Consider the following 16,216-nt stretch of genomic DNA (forward strand, 5'->3'; position numbering starts at 1 on the left):
TGCTACGGTCCGAGGATCGGCTTCAGCCAGGGAAGGTTTATATTTTCCGATGCTGTTACGCAAACAATGACATCTGGGGGAAAAAGCCAATACTTATTAATGGAAAGTTTTAATTGAAGCCGTGAGTCCGCAGTATTTAATGCTCTATTGCATTTATAAAGCCAATATTCAGTGCTTTTTAAAACATGACTAAGGGCGGGTTGTGCCAGTGGTGACGCGTTGAAGAAGCCTGAAAGTGACAAAACGATCACTAGCCACTTCGGCCTTCCCAACATACTTTAGGTCGCGGGGAACTGTCGCAGCTTTAAGAGAGCTTTCACCGCGAGAATTTACGGGATTAGACATGGGAGGAGGAGCCCAAGTGTGGCGGCTGACAAATGACAGCTTTCGGATAGTCCCAGGCTTTAGCCTCGAGCCTGACGCGCACCTTCAGCCCCGTGCGTGTGGGCGCTCGTGGCTCCGCCCCTTTGCCGGGGGCCACATTCCCCATGCTGCCTGCACGCCTGGCGCGTCAACTGCTCTGGCCCTTACTTCGGGCATCAACTCCCTCTCTGCCGCTCCGTGGCCTCCGGGAGCCACTCCTGGAGAGGAGATGCGCGGCCGCCACCTCCTCCCAACACCCATCGGGTGTGGGACGTGGGCTTCCTCGTGGCCCGACGGCAACTGGGGATTACGAAGGAAGAGATGACATGGAGGAGCGTTTTCTGTTCCCCGAGTACATCCCGGAGCCGGAGCCCGCACCGACTCTGGAAGAGCAGCTGCGGGAGCTACAGCAGCGTCAGGAGGAGGAGGAACGACAGAAGCAACAGCAGCAGGAGGAGCGGCTGCAGGAGAAGCTACGGGCCAGCCACCGGGTGCACCGGGTCGTGGAGCACCCAGTCGTGGGCCACCCGGACCCGATGGTGCAGCCCAGCGGCCTGAACTGCTCGGGCTGCGGGGCAGAGCTGCACTGCCAGGACCCCGGCGTGCCTGGCTACCTGCCGAGCGAGAAGTTCCTTAGCGCGGCGGCGCAGGCCGGCGGGCTGGCGCGGACGGTGTGCCAGCGCTGCTGGCTACTGGTGCACCACCGGCGCGCCCTGCGCCTGCAGGTGAGCCGCGAGCAGTACCTGGAGTTGGTGAGCGCTGCGCTGCGGAAACCTGGGCCCGCCCTGGTGCTCTACATGGTAGACCTGCTTGATCTGCCCGACGCCCTGCTGCCCGACCTGCCCGCGCTAGTAGGCCCCAAGCAGCTGATCGTGCTGGGGAACAAGGTAGACCTGCTGCCCCAGGACGCTCCCGGCTACCTGCAGCGGCTCCGGGAGCGGCTCTGGGACGACTGTGCCCGCGCCGGGCTCCTGCACCCCCCTGACCACCGAGGGACACTGCATTCCGGCGGGGACCGGCCACCCGATGGGGAAGAGAATTCGAATCATTCGGCCAGGTCCGCTACTGTACTCAGGGACGTGCGGCTTATCAGCGCCAAGACTGGCTATGGAGTGGAAGAGTTGATCTCCGCGCTTCAGCGCTCCTGGCGCTACCGCGGCGACGTCTACCTGGTTGGCGCCACCAACGCTGGCAAGTCCACTCTCTTCAACACGCTCTTGGAGTCGGATTACTGCATTGCCAAAGGCGCTGAGGCTATCGACCGAGCCACCATCTCCCCTTGGCCTGGTGAGTCTTAGAGGGCCCGCCCCTTTCGTTTTCTGAGGTACTTATCGTATGTCCCCATGTAGAAGACTCACCTTTTTTCGAAAATGTTGGGGTCTAAAAACTGGGTGCATCTTATACAGTGGTTGTAGTTTTTCTTACTTGCATTTCTCGCTTTTTTGCGCTTGTTTATGTGCTCATTGTTGAAGACAGTGATTCTCATCAGACACACATGAGGACAAGCTAATGGATGGATTTTTGACAGTGATGAGTCGTATGAATTTTATGATGACTAAAACCTTAGGGCAGTAGCTTTATGTAATACATTTTTTTTTTCAAAATTCAGGCCCCAAAATTAAGGCCTGTCTTATACATGGGGAAATGCGGTAAATATACACCAGGAACTGTCTGGAACCTTTAACACTTCTCCCTACTTGGGTCACACCTCTCTTCTTTATCAGCTTACTGCTTAGAAATTTAGTTGATGCTGGTAGTACTCCAGACCGCTGGGAACTACCAGTGTTGCGTAGGAGAAAACCTACTCAAGACACAAATTTATGGCAAGAGGAAAAGGAGGAGGCCTACCAAGGGAGGCAAAGAAGACCTGAATTTCCTTCTCCCTTAGCTTTTATTGATCAGAAGCAGAACAGAGGTACAGTAACCAGATTACAAGGGAGGGAGGCCAGGTAATAAGGGGAAGAAATGACTAATGGCCATTTTGCTGATATGGAGAAAGGGCTAATTTGGGTCTGTACATTCTTTTTCTTTTGTTAATTAACAAAAGAAAGGGCAATCTAGAACCTCTAGGCTAATTTTGTAAAGAACGTTCACATGCATTTCTTTGTGTCTGCACAAAGGTCACTCACTAACAGTTTCTTAGTGTTTGCATCCGAGAGACATTCACTCAAGGCTTTTAACTAAAGTTCTCTAACCCAAGTCATAGATGGTTCAAGGTTTAATGGGTGATTCCCTCCAGATGTTGTAGTAATTTTCTAATAGAAATATTTATGGAGCACTTCTATGTTCAGTCACTGTTCTAGCCACTAGAGATAAACCAGGCAACAAAACAAAGTTCCTGCTCTTTTGGAAGTTTCCCTTGTAGCCTTGGATGTTTCCCGGGAAAGCCCTTTGACTTTCTAAACCTACCTCCACTATCTCTAGTTTATTCATGCGATCAGTATACTACACACATTTAACGTTTGGATAATTCACTAACACAGTATGATGTGTGGCTTTGTTGAGAAGAAATGTTGAGATTTTGTTACTTTAAGAAACTTCTGTAATTGCACAACGGGGCCTTCTATGACCCTGTTTGTATTTAACATTTGGCAAAACTGCCTCATTTGTTCCTTTGAAGGCAGTATTTAACTTTGCTTGGTAAGCTGTTCTTCTTTACCCTAGACTTTGGCTGAATTATACACAGAAGTGCTTTTATATAGGATGGTAGTATGGTGAAATGAAAATAAATCAGGCCTGCAGATTTGGGATTCACATCCTGGTTGAGCCTGTGAGCCGATTTCTGAACATACTTCCTTATCTGTAAAGTCAGAATAATTTTGTACAGGGTTTTCATGAAGGTTAAGTGACATAAATCACAGTACCCAAGCCAGTGTGCAGCTCCTCAAAAATGTTACTTTTCCTTTTCTCATTATTCCCTTGTGCACTTTTATTAAAATATATTCTTTGGTATTTCAGGTACTACATTAAACCTTCTGAAATTTCCTATTTGCAACCCAACTCCTTACAGAATGTTTCAAAGGCATAAAAGGCTTAAAAAAGATGCAACTGAAGCTGAAGAAGATCTTAGTCAGCAAGAAAAAATTCAACTTAATCTCTTAAAAAAGCATGGTTATGTAGTAGGTAAGCATCTTCTACAGGAAAACTCTTGGGTCTGTGCTAAAATTCTTTGCTGAGCAACCTGAAGTAGAGCTGTTTGGGGATAGTCAGTTTTTGTGGGGAGAGACTACTCCACTCATTCTAGGCCCATTTTAAAGGTAAGGCCACTGTTTCAAAACTCAGGGTTCATTGTGCTGAGAAAATTGAGACAGTAGATACTTGGGAGAAATCCAGGAAAGGAATCATATAGTAACTGCCCACCTAGACATTGTCAGCAGTAAAAGCATTTCCACTAAGATACAGCCCCCTCCTTGCAGACCGATACAGGTTGTTGACTCCATGCAGTAGCTTTAAATTAGATTGCCCCCTTTCCCTGGTATCTCTTTTTCAACCTTTATTTATTAAAAAAACAAGTTGAGCCTGACCATGCGATGATGCAGTAGATAGAGCATCAGCCTGGGATGCTGAGGACCCAGGTTTGAAACCCCGAGGTTGCCAGCTTGAGCGTGGAATCATAGACATGACCCCAAGGTCGCTGGCTTGAGCAAGGGGTCACTGGCCCAGCTGGAGCCCTCCAGTCAACGCACAAATGATGAAGCAATCAATGAATAACTAAGGTGCCACAATGAAGAACTGATGCTTCTCATCTCTCTCCTTCCTGTCTGTCTCTCCTTCTCTTTCTCTCACTAAAAAACAGTTTGATTTCCAATAGTTCCCCCCCCACCTGATGTACACAGCCAGCCATACACTTGATTGTTTGTCCCTATCTATCCTTTCTTTGTGTCTCACAAAAAAAAAAAAACAAAAAAAACAGAGCTGTATCATTGTAGCCTCACTTTCTTTTTTAAAAAAAATTTTTTTAGATCTTATTTATTCATTTTTATAGAGAAAGGGGAGAGAGAGAAAGTGAGGAGGAGCTGGAAGCATCAACTCCCATATGTGCCTTGACCAGGCAAGCCTAGAATTTCAAACTGGCACCTCAGTGCTCCAGGTCAATACTTGATCCACTGCGCCACCACAGGTCAGGCTATAATTTTAATTTATTGATTTTAGTAAGAGACAGAGACAGGAACATTGAGCTGCTCCTGTATGTGCCCTGATCAGGAATTGAACCAGCAACATCTGCACAAGGGACCATGCTCTACAGAGCTATTCGGCCAGGGCTATAGCCTCACTTTCATAGCTCATAGTTAGTCTTAGTAACTTGTTTGACAAATGTTAGAATTATCTGTCTGGAGTCTAAGGCTTTAAAGGAGCAACTAATGACTTCAGTGTAACTTGTTCTAGGAAGAGTTGGAAGAACATTCTTGTATTCAGAAGAACAGAAGGACGACGCTCCCTTTGAGTTTGATGCTGATGCCCTTGCCTTTGACATGGAAAATGAGCCTGGTATGGTTGCAGATACATCTACCAAACAAGTAGAACTGACCCCAGAAGATGTGAAGGATGCCCACTGGTTCTATGACACCCCTGGGATTACAAAGGAAAATTGTGTATGTGTTTGATATGTTTTTTATAAACATTAACTTTTGATTGCATAAGTACCATCTTAATTGGTAGAACACAGGAAAGGAGGTTATACTTCCATTATAAACTGAGTTCTGATTCGTTCACAGAAGTGGTTTAGGGATGAATCTATATGCCGTCCAAGTTCTATATTTCATTTGTTGGGCCTCACTGCTGATATCCTACTTGTATTATTGTGCCTGTTACCTTAGTTATGAAAACATTTTACAGAATCATAGATTTTGAGGTTGGAAGAAATCATTAACATATCACTGCAGTCAGCCACCTGTTCCATGCTTGAAGGCCCTCTTTAACACAACCATCAGAGGGCACCCAGCTTGAACTGCGGCAAGCAGTGACTCATCATCAGCTGAAGCAGTGTCACCTTACCTCCGAAGGTAAACCTGTTTGGCTTTGACCTGCTCTTTGTATTGAACTGAACAGTCTTCCTGTAACTTGTACCCATTGTTCCTCAAAGCTATGGAGAATGAATATAATACCTATTTTCCTTGCCAGACTTTGAAATATTTTAAAGTATAATGTCCTATCTCTTCCTCACTACCTTTTCTTTCATTAGTTCATCCAACCAATATTGAGTACTTACTTTCTGACATACTCCAGATTATTTGTCCTTAATTCCTAAATATGTTCTCTCTGAGAGGCTATTCATCAACCCAGGCCCCTTTCAAAATGTTTTCTAATTTGTGTTTGTTCTTAAAGTATGACAATAAGAATTTAATTTCTTGCATAAGTGCCCTCATTTGAGCATAATTTAAAATAGGGTTAACTACCTGTCATGCCCTTGTACATCTTTTTAATCCAATTGCATATCTCCTGGGAAGCTTTGATTCTATCTTGTTAAATTCAGCCTATATCCTACATCTTCATTAAATCTCACAACTTTTTATTTATTTGCAGTTTTGATTATTGTTCACGTCATTCATTGATTAACACAAGTGTGCATCCAGGATACAGCCTTACCGCAGATCTATTAATCAGCTTCCTTTGAATCTGGTTACTGACCAGTTTCTAATTCGCCTAATTATCTCTCTATTTTCCTATGAAACATTGGTTTCTTAGGTACTTTTTCTTCCTTTGCGTCATTAGTATTACTTAGAGTTTTATTCTCAGAATTGCATTACATGTAGTTACCCATATCATTGAATCATATGGGTCTTTTAACTTTGTTTCCCTTCTGGATTAATTATTGTGTCCAGTCTTTTCTTCCATAGCAATCAAAAACTTAAGAGTAACTGGACTGCTTTCTATTAATCTTTTATCACTAACTTCAACTCATTTTTCCCTTTTAGATTCATGTAACTTTTGTAATCATATATACCCTCTTGTCAAATAGAAAGGCAAGAATTTGCTAAATATTCTCTCAGCAGAATGAGACCCTCAAATTGCTTAGATATAAAGGGTCTTTAAAGTAATTTGCATCTGTGCTAGTTTATTGATATATTTATTTGATGCCTTAAATCGGTGTTTCCAAACCAAACCAAGTAATTCTGTTGTGAAGTCATTAGGGTCTAAAACGAGTTAAAAGGTTTCTTTGTTGCAGGTAGCTTTTAATTTGTTTCTTCAAATGCAAATGCTGGGGAAACTAGTCCCCTTATGTATTTTCATGTGAGTCTCTAGATATCATTTATTTTTGATTTCCTTATTTTTCTTGATAACTAAACTAAGTTTATAAAAGTTGTTTCCCTTCTCTGTTCTTTTTCTTTTTAAATCAAACTTCGATTCCTTAAGTCTTACCAAAATCTTGTCTCCCTGGCATTTCCTTTTCTGTTTTCTCTAGTCTATTAAGGAAATGTTCATCCTTAAAGCCAGATGACTCATAACCTTCTGAGTATTTGGGAGAAGTAAGTAAGCTAAAGACCAGAATTTAGAAAGGGGTGCTTCAAGTTCTTTTTTTGCTCCTAGAATGCTGTGACCATTTTGCATTTAATATATGCATACTTGCTACTAGGACATAAGATAGCTTACTGTCTTACCTTTAGCTGAAAACTACTTCCTAGAAGCCTTGATGGTAAGTACATGTTTTCTGTCTTGGGATTGAATCATCAGTGTTTTTAGTTCATGCCAGTTTTAACATTCGGGGATGCTGCTGACATAAGGAAGTCTCATGCTCCTATAAATTTATTAACTCCAGATTAAGTTGTGAAACAAGAGAGGAGCCATTCGTAAACTGATCAATTTATACAGAAAGAATGAATACATTTTATATGCAGCAGATTCTGACATCATTTGGTTTATTAGGAAGTCTAGAATATTTTTTCATTGCTTTTTCTTATAGGTAAACCACAATATATCTTCAATAAAAGTAATTCTCTAAAAAACCTGCCTGTTGCTTCACAGATTTTAAATCTTCTAACAGAAAAAGAAGTCAATATTGTTTTGCCAACGCATTCCATTGTTCCAAGAACTTTTGTGCTTAAACCAGGAATGGTTCTATTTTTGGGTGCCATAGGCCGCATAGATTTCCTGCAGGTAAGGGATGTCTGTACCATTAAAAAATGACTTAGTATTGGGATTTATTTTAAGGAAGCAGATTTATGAACAATACTGGAAAAATGTTGATAACTGTGTCATGACTGTATGGGGCATCGATATACTATTCTTTGTTTTTTAATGCCCATTATAAAAATTTTGGAAAAATTAATGAAGGGTTAAAATACAGTAGTAGAGTACTTTTCCTCCCAAGAGCACACCCGTACCATTCTCCTCTTCCTTCCTCCTCTTTTTCCCCAAGAGGCACGTTTTCCTTACCTACCTCTTTCTCCTAAACTCTAAGGCAGTGGTCCCCAACCTTTATTGGGCCACGGACCAGTTTAATGTCAGAAAATATTTTCATGGACCGGCCTTTAGGGTGGGACAGATAAATGTATCACGTGACCGAGACAAGCGTCAAGAGTGAGTCTTAGACGGATGTAACAGGGAATCTGGTCATTTTTTAAAAATAAAACATTGTTCAGACTTAAATATAAATAAAACGGAAATAATGTAAGTTATTTATTCTTTCTCTGCGGACTGGTACCAAATGGCCCACGGACCAGTACCAGTCCGCGGCCCGGGTGTTGGGGACCACTGCTCTAAGGGATCCCACGAGGCTTGCACCCAGAGGTGCAGTGGGCGGCAGCTCCTCCCGGGCTAACTCCCTGAACCTGTCCCAGGGCCCCTGTTCTCTGACTCTCCAGTGAGCTGACAGCAGCCCCGACAATGCTCTCCTGTTGCTTCTACCCTAAGCCTTTCATTGTTTCACTGCCCCCAGCTTTAGTAAATGTCTTTTCAAAATAAAAAAGCCTGACCTGTGGCACAGTGGGATGAAGCGTCGACCTGGAACGCTGAGGTCGCCGGTTCGAAACCTTGGGCTTGCCTGGTCAAGGCACATATGGGAGTTGATGCTTCCTGCTCCTCCCCATTCTCTCTCTCTCTGTCTCTCTCACTCCTCTCTCTCTAAAAAATCAATAAATAAAATATGAAAAAAATAAAAAATAAAAATAAAAGGTATGGTAATAGGGCTTAAAACTATATCTTCAATAGGATGTTACATGCCCCATATAGCCTGGCATTAAGAAAAGATACTGCCAGCCTGGCCTGTGGTGGCACAGTGGATAAGCGTCGACCTGGAGCACTGAGGTCGCTGGTTCGAATCCCTGGGCTTGCCTGGTCAAGGCACATATGGGAGTTGATGCTTCCTGCTCCTCCCCCTTCTCTCTCTCTCTCTCTCTCTAAAAATCAATAAATAAAAAATATTTTTAAAAAATCTATACATAAATTCCATTTATGTATATTTTTATGTATGTGGTTTTTGTTTGGCATTCATTTGCAACAGCATCATTCTGGGGATTTTAGAGTATCTATAGAATTGTGCCCAGTCTTGACGAAGTGAGGAGAGAGGAAAATAAAACATGGAAATGCCCCAACAATATTGTTTGCAACTTGGCCCTGGCCGGTTGGCTCAGCGGTAGAGCGTCGGCCTGGTGTGTGGGGAACCCGGGTTCGATTCCCGGCCAGGGCACATAGGAGAAGCGCCCATTTGCTTCTCCACCCCCCCCCCCTTCCTCTCTGTCTCTCTCTTCCCCTCCCACAGCCAAGGCTCCATTGGAGCAAAGATGGCCCCGGCGCTGGGGATGGCTCCTTGGCCTCTGCCCCAGGCGCTAGAGTGGCTCTGGTCGCAGCAGAGCGACGCCCCCTGGTGGGCAGAGCGTTGCCCCTGGTGGGCGTGCCGGGTGGATCCCGGTCTGGCGCATGCGGGAGTCTGTCTGGCTGTTTCTCCCCGTTTCCAGCTTCAGAAAAATACAAAACAATATATATATATTGTTTGCAACTTGAAGGCTATTGCTTTAGCACATTTCTTGAGTTTTGTGTTTGTTCATGATTAGTCGCAAATTTATATAAAGTATCATTTCTGCCTGACCTGTGGTGGCACAGTGGATAGATTGTCGACCTGGAATGCTGAGGTCACCGGTTTGAAACCCTGGGCTTGCCCAGTCAAGGCACATATGACATATAATCAATGAACAACTAGGGTGAAGCTACTATCAGTTGCTTCTCGCTTCTCCCCATCTCTGTAAAATCAATAAATAAAATCTTAAAAATGTATATATCATTTCGCCTGACCAGGCGGTTGTGCAGTACTACGGCCTGCATGCAGCCCCCTGAGGCTATTTATCCCTCCCCCCCCCTGCTGCACTTCCAGAAGGGGCACCTTTTTCATTGGTGGTCAGTGAGAGGAGCACTGTATGTGGCAGCCCTCCAATGGTCTGAGGGACAGTGAACTGGCCCCCTGTGTAAAAAGTTTGGGGACCCCTGGGATAGAGTGTCAGATTGGGACATGGAGGACCCAGGTTCGAGACCCCAAGGTCGCCAGCTTGAGCGCGGGCTCATCTGGTTTGAGCAAAGCTCACCAGCTTGGACCCAAGGTCGCTGGCTTGAGCAAGGGGTTACTCGGTCTGCTGTAGCCCCCTGGTCAAGGCACATATGAGAGGGCAATCAATGAACAACTAAAGTGCCACAATGAAAAATTGATGCTTCTCATCTCTCTCTCTTCCTGTCTGTCCCTATCTGTCCCTCTCTCTTACTCTCACTCTCTGTCCAAAAAAAAAGAAAAAAAAATTATATATATATATATATATAATTTCTTTAAACGATATCAAGCCTATGAAAGGAATCATAGTTTTATATAAATTCTTGAAATGCACAGCTTCTGCCATGTTGTGCAACCTTATTTTTAGGCATTAATATAGTTTGATTACAGCTGCTGTACCAGTACTTATAAAATGAGTTTGATTTGTGTGTTTTTTTTAATTGTGCATTGTGATGTGCTGGTTTGGGGGGTTTTTCATTGTGTAAAATAACTTCTTTCTTTCTTAAGGGAAGTCAGTCAGCTTGGTTTACAGTTGTGGCTTCCAACATCCTTCCTGTGCACATTACTTCCTTAGACAAGGCGGATACTATCTATCAGAAGCATGCAGGCCATACGTTACTCAAGGTGAGGCGGCACGCTTTGATGATTGCATCATTAGGTTAACATGCACCGTCATAGTTCCGCGCCCTGCTAAGGAGGCTTTGTCGGCGAGAACCGTCTGTGTCATACCATCAGCTAGTTCTCCCCGCACCTCGTCCTTAAGGGTTTGGCTGGAAAGAGAAGTGGGCCCTATAAAAAAAGGGATGTTGGACTCCTAGAATAGTTACCGAGCTGTGTTTTCTCTATACTGCCCAGTATGGTAGCCACATGTGGCTATTTAAATTAACTAATTACAATTAAATTTTAAACTTAGTTCTTCAGTTACACTAGCCACTTTTCAGCTGCTGAGCAGTCACATGGTTATAGAAAGTTGTCCTGGATAATGCTGAGGGGAGAGAATTACCGATTTTCTCACAACTGGGTGTACTACTGGCATCTAGTGAGTGGAGGCCAAAGAAGATGCTAACATTCTGCAGTGCATAGCACAGCCCCTCAACAAAGAAGTATCTAGACCGAAATGTTGGTACTGCCAAGGTTGAGAAGCCCTGGTCTGGGTGGAAAAACTCCCAGCTTCTTAATCTCATACACTTAAAAATAATCTCGCCTCTCCTCTCCGCTACTGGCTCTTTCTTCTACCTGTAAATGTTAAGATTTCTCTCATCTTTAAAAAAAATTCAGTGTGCTGTTTATTCTTCCTCTTTACAGTCAAGGTTGCTTCTACTCCTTATCTCCCATCTTCTAAAGTCCCTGTTGGGCACTTACTGTGCCAGTAAAATTGCTTTTACCAGATTCACCAGAGATTGAGTAGGGACTGTTTTCAGCTTCTTAACAAGATGGTCTAGACACTGTTGGCTAGTAAGTATGTTAAGGTCATTGGCACCAGTCAAGTCTCACTTCACTCCACTGCTTAACAAAGCTGTGTGGCCTGACCTGTGGTGGCACAGTGGATAAAGCGTCAACCTGGAAACACTGAGGTTGCCGGTTCGAAACCCTGGGCTTGCCTGGTCAAGGCGCATATGGGAGTTGATGCTTCCTGCTCCTCCCCCCTTCTCTCTCTCTCTCTCTCTCCTCTCTATAATGAATAAATAAAATCTAAAAAAAAAAAAAACAAAGCTGTGTGACTTTAGGCAAGTTTCCTTTGCCTACATCATGGGGTCACGGTCTAGAGAAAGTTAAGTTCCAGGACACTGTTCTAAGTGCCGTGTAAGTGCTGGTGGTGGCGGTGGTGGAGGAGAAGGAACGTAACTGTTGCGAAATTATCAGATGCAGCCAATGCACAGGTAATTTAACATTAATTAATACTCGTGCAACCAAAAGTAAGTCAAAATATAAAATATACATCTGCCCTTCAATGATGATAAAAACAAAACTGACTTGAGTTACAAATACTTATCTGGATTTCCTAAGAAAGCCATGCTAAAATTAAATTCCTTTGAAATAACTGCCCTGAAGTTTAATATTCCAGAGATTCAGGTCTATTACATTTGTTCAATTTTTATGTCAAATACTAACACAAAAGTTGAAGTACAGCTTGCCTGACCAGTGGTGGCGCAGTGGATAGGGCATCAACCTGGGACGCTGAGGTCCCACATTTGAAACTCCAAGGTCACCAGCTTGAGCGTGGGTACCACTGGCTTGAGTGCGGGGTCATCAGCATGACCCCATGTTCGCTGGCTTGAGCCCAAAGGTCACTGGCTCAGCTTGAGCCCTCTCCCACCTCAAGGTACAAGAAGCAATCTGAGCAACTAAAGTGACACAACTAAAAGTTGATGCCTCTCAACTCTCTCCCTCCCTTCCTTTCTTTCTTCCTCCCTTCCTTCCTCTCTCTCTGTCTCTCAAGGGAAAAAAAAGTTGAAGTACAGCTTGAGATTTGCAGGAGAGAAAAGTTGCTTAGTTTGTAAGACATGGCTCTCATAAACGTGAACTCTGTGTTGTCCTACCCCCATGCGTCTGCATAGCTTTCAGAATGGACATCACTGATAATTTCCAAAGCAATAACCCGTCTTCTCCCAGTGTGACACACACAGTTCATCTCTGAATCCAGCCTTGGAGTTCAAGCTGTAATATGCTTTCATTAGGCTATTTTTGAGACCTTTAAGTATTTTCTCAGCTTCCAATTTTTACTGCCCTTCTCCTACTCCCACTCCCACTCCAAATAGATCTCCACAGCCAGGAGAGCAATGGTTCTCAACCAGCATTGACCTTTGCCCCCAGAGAACATTTGTCAATGCCTGGTGATGTTTTTGGTTTTCACAATTTGATGGTGTCAAGTAGAGGCCAAGGATGCTAAAAATTCTACACTGCACAGGACAGCCTTCCCACTCCCCAACTAAGTATTTTTCAGTCCAGGGCATCAATAGTGCCGAGGTAGAGAATTCCTATGCTACACAATACACTCTAGACAATTAAAACTACATTTCCTAAACTCATCCCTTTTCCAGTTTTTTTGTCTATACATGCTAACCCAGAATAACTTTCAAGTGAGTAACTTTGACCTATTTCTCAAAAGACTGCTCAGATATTCATTAATGTTTTCCTTAACCAAAACCTATTCATTACTTCTTCCTCCACAACTGTAATACTTAATATATGCTTCTCATCACATCTCTTACCTTATAATTGGTTTACATGTTATTTCCACCTTCTGATCTCCTTGGGGGAAGGGACCATACATCTATCTTTCTGTCCCGAGTGCTAAACACAGAGACATCTATGTACCCTTAACTTGTCATGAGGCAGAGATTAATCGTTTGTGGGCAGCCAAGCCTATAAGAGCTAAGGTATTTGGAAAGATATTGTCTCAGTTGCCCAACATTACTCTTGTAAATCTTTATGGAGGACTATATAAACAGTGTAAACTAATAAAGCAAGATTTTGCTATCAGGAGGTTACCACCCACAGGTGGCCCTTGGCAGTAGGAATGTAGGCTTCCTGTTCTTTTCATGTGACCTAGAAGTGATTTGGGTTTTTTTCAACAGTTAATGTTTAAAAGGATGTTTTTTAAATGAGAAGGTGTGAGATAGACAGACTCCTGCATGCGTCCTGACTGGGATTTACCGAACGACCCCAGGGCCAGTGCTCAAATCAACTGAGCTATCCTCAGTGCCTGCGGGGTTGAGCCACTAGCTGTGAGAGAGAGAGGGAGAAAGCAGGGAGAGGGTGTGGGGAGAGAAGCATAAGCAGATGGTCCACTTTTCACTTGTGCCCTGACAGGATCGAACCCAGGATGTCCACACACTGGGCCGATGCTATATCCACTAAGCCAACCAGCCAGGGCCAGGATTTTATTCTTGATTCCTGTAAGGAATTATCTTTCTAGTGCTTTACTTAATATTAGAGTTATGGGGAATTTAATTTCACTGTCCACACATCTTTGTTTTATCTCAATGGAAGGTCCCAATGGGTGGAAAAGAAAGAATGGCAGAATTTCCTCCTTTTGTTGCTGAAGACATTACCTTAGAAGAAGGACATGGGGAATTTGAAGCAGTGGCTGACATCAAGTTTTCCTCTGCAGGTAATTTCACACCAGGCACTTTTTCATTTTATTTATTTATTTATTTATTTTTACCGAGTCAGAGAGAGGGACAGACAGGAAGGGAGAGAGATGAGAAGCATCAGTTCTTCATTGCAGCTCCTTAGTTGTTCATTGATTGCTTTCTCATATGTGACTTGATGGGGGAGGGGGACTCCAGCAGAGCAAGTGACCCCTTGCTCAATCCAGCAACATTGGGCTTCATTCAAGTCAGTGACTTTTGGGCTCAAGTCAACGACCATGGGGTCATGTATATGATCTCATGCTCAAGCTAGCAACTCCGTGCTCAAGCTAGTGAGCCCACACTCAAGCCGGCGACCTCAGGGTTTCGAACCTGGGTCCTCTGCATACCAGTCTGATGTTCTATGTACTGAGCCACCGCCTGGTCAGGCTATTTTATTTTTTAAATGTATTGATTGATTTTAGAGAGAGAGGAAGGGAGAGAGAGAGTCAGACACACTGATTTCCTTCTGTCTGTGCCCTGACTGGGGATCAAACTGGCAACCTTTGTGCGTCCCAACAATGCTCTAACCAACTGAGCTATCCAGACAGGGCAGACACTTTTTTAAAGAAGAATAAAGTTGCCTTCATATATATATAAAATGGCATACCTCTTTTTTTGATTGAGACAAAAAGGGAGGATGAGAAGCATCAACTCATAGTTGCTTTCACTTCAGTTGTACATTGATTGCTTCTCATGTGTCTTGACTGGGGTCAACCAGTGTCCCCTTGCTCAAGCCAGCAACCTTTGGGCTCAAGCTGGCAAACTTTGGGATTACATGGACAATTTTCCCACTGAAGCCAGTGACCTTGGGATTTAAAACTGATGACCTCAGCTTTCTGGAGTCAACGTTGTATCCACTGCACCACTACCAGTCAGGTGCCTTTTTATGTTTTTTTAAAATGTGCCTTAACAAGCCTGACCAGGCAGTGGCATGGTGGATAGAGCATTGGACTGGGACACGGGAGGATCCAGGTTCAGAACCCCCAGGTCGCTGGATTGAACGCAGGTTCATCAGCTTGAGCGTGGGCTCACCAGCTTGAGTGCAGGGTCGCTGGCTTGAGCATGGGATCATAAACAGTGCAGGGTCACTGGTTTGAAGTCCAAGGTCACTGGCTTGAGCAAGGGGTCACTCACTCTGCTGTAGCCCCTCGGTCGAGGAACAAATAAAGTGCCCCAACGAAGAATTGATGTTTCTCATCTCTCTCCCTTCCTGTCTGTCTGTCCCTAGCTGTCCCTCTCTCTGACTGTCTCTGTCAAATAAATAAATAAATAAAAATTTTAAAATGTGCCTTAACATAAGGTGAGTACTTTAAGGTATACATACTAGTTTAGTTACAGAATGCAATCTACTTTGTACCTTTTCACATGTGTTGTATGCTTTTCTAAGAAATAGAATGAAGGAGAACAGTAGCCTCCCTCGGTCCTCCATTTTAAGGTTTGGTTCAGTGTTTTCAGAGACACAGTTGCTAACACCATTTTGTGTTCCGCCACACACCTGCATAGGCTGGGTTGCAGTAACGCCTCAGTTGAAGGACCGACTACGTCTCCGAGGCTATACTCCACAAGGAACAGTGCTGACAGTCCGGCCCCCTCTCTTGCCACATATTGTGAACATCAAAGGAGAGCGCATCAAGAGAAGTGTGGCCTATAAAACCAAGAAGCTTCCTTCCCTTGTGTACAATCTGCAGAAGAAAAAACAGAAAAAAATATAAAGCTGACCTTGCTCGTGCTGAATAGTAACTATATAGCTCTAGTAAAGCTCCCCTGCTCCAATCCTTTTTAAACTACTCAGAATTGGGCCTATTTGTAATGTTTGAGTTTGTAAATACAAGTTGTTTTTTTCTTGTAGAGTGTATATGTATATATGTTTGGAGTCTAACTGAGAGAACTTAGCAATTGGCATATTGAAAAAGTGAAGAAAATAAATGTCTCCAAAATAAGATAGGAGTGGTGGCTGTGTACCATGTAGTCATCCAAGGATCCGGCTGGGGGCGCACTCCTTGTCTTCCATCTCTTGGTCCATGGTGTTCACGCAAGTGGCCATCCTTTCCTGGAGAAGGCAGGGAGAGGTTGAGATGAAGAGCAAGCAGCTTTCCTGTTTAAAAGAAGGGGACAAATCTGGAAGTTACATGCATCATTTCACATAGTCCAATGGTCAGCAGTCACATGGCCACCGTACCCACCCCCCAGAAAGCTGGGAGATGTAAGGGGAAATGGGGACCGTTTCAGATTTTTATTAAAG

General features: G+C 43.9%; 1 protein-coding gene across 1 annotated transcript; it reads left to right on the forward strand.

Annotated features, from left to right (window-relative positions):
* The first annotated feature begins 15 nt into the window (after positions 1–15).
* Positions 16–15,914, forward strand: NOA1 (nitric oxide associated 1). The gene is made up of 7 exons (XM_066232595.1): positions 16–1,650; positions 3,322–3,486; positions 4,750–4,955; positions 7,327–7,458; positions 10,346–10,462; positions 13,832–13,952; positions 15,478–15,914. The coding sequence occupies exons 1-7, from the start codon at positions 489–491 to the stop codon at positions 15,684–15,686; spliced, it is 2,112 nt and encodes a 703-aa protein (XP_066088692.1). The 5' UTR covers positions 16–488; the 3' UTR covers positions 15,687–15,914.
* The last annotated feature ends 302 nt before the right edge of the window (positions 15,915–16,216 follow it).

Source organism: Saccopteryx bilineata, chromosome 5 (genome assembly GCF_036850765.1).
Source record: "Saccopteryx bilineata isolate mSacBil1 chromosome 5, mSacBil1_pri_phased_curated, whole genome shotgun sequence".
In the NCBI taxonomy this organism is placed as follows: domain Eukaryota; kingdom Metazoa; phylum Chordata; class Mammalia; order Chiroptera; family Emballonuridae; genus Saccopteryx; species Saccopteryx bilineata.